This window comes from Babylonia areolata, chromosome 18, assembly GCF_041734735.1.
Source record: "Babylonia areolata isolate BAREFJ2019XMU chromosome 18, ASM4173473v1, whole genome shotgun sequence".
NCBI lineage: Eukaryota > Metazoa > Mollusca > Gastropoda > Neogastropoda > Buccinidae > Babylonia > Babylonia areolata.
This window is the reverse complement of record NC_134893.1, coordinates 48178761-48179473: the sequence shown is the minus strand read 5'-3', so window position 1 is coordinate 48179473 and position 713 is coordinate 48178761. Positions and strand designations below refer to the sequence as shown.

The window sequence follows — 713 nt, the reverse complement described above, 5'->3', positions numbered from 1 at the left end:
GAGTTATCAACAGTAACAGTTATTGTACTTTGTTTTAATGAAGGCTGTTTTTACTGATTCCAAATTTAAGGTAGGCCTACGTGGGATTCCACACTTCGTTCTATCCTAAACGTAGCTTATAAATATATACATGATGTAAACTGTTCTCTAAGCTGATCGCAGTCCGTTCCAACACTGCAATCGTTATCGGCATGGCAAAACGTTTTCCAGTGTGTCTAAACCATGTGAGTGATAAAAAATGTTATAATCTGCCTGAAATCGATACCCAAGGTATAATAGTTGTCATCATTGTTATCATTGGTGTTGTTTTTATAATTAGTTATTGCTCTTAACATGATCAATGATCAATAAATCAGCCTTTCAACTGGCCTAAACAAGATAATGTTGTTTCAGTCTTCTTGTGGGGGTTTTTAATGGCGAGGTCAAAAAGAGAGAGGATAGGTATACATGTTAGTAAAACCTCCAGCTGTCGGTAGTGCAACGACATTAATGACAAACAGCTCAAATCTTCGACTTGCATCCATTGATTCACATGTTCATTCAGTTCCATTTATTGTACATACCTTCACTATTTTTCTGCCGGCCAAACTTCTGATGAGAATCTCCAGTGGTTGAGAGTTCTTCAGGAGTGATTGTCCATTTGCGTGGTGTTCCGTTGGCATATTGTTGAAGTCAAATGTCAGAAATAACGAGGATTTGTTTTTAAGCCACAG

The 713-nt window shown here is 37.4% G+C and overlaps 1 protein-coding gene across 1 annotated transcript in view; it reads right to left on the bottom strand.

The window, feature by feature from the left end:
• The window catches only part of LOC143292863 (uncharacterized), a 53365-nt gene extending 52652 nt beyond the window's left edge, over positions 1–713 (bottom strand). The window contains exon 1 of the mRNA XM_076603495.1: positions 564–713. Coding sequence (XP_076459610.1) covers positions 564–662 — 99 coding nt within the window. The 5' untranslated portion in view covers positions 663–713. The remainder of the gene's footprint in view (positions 1–563) is intronic.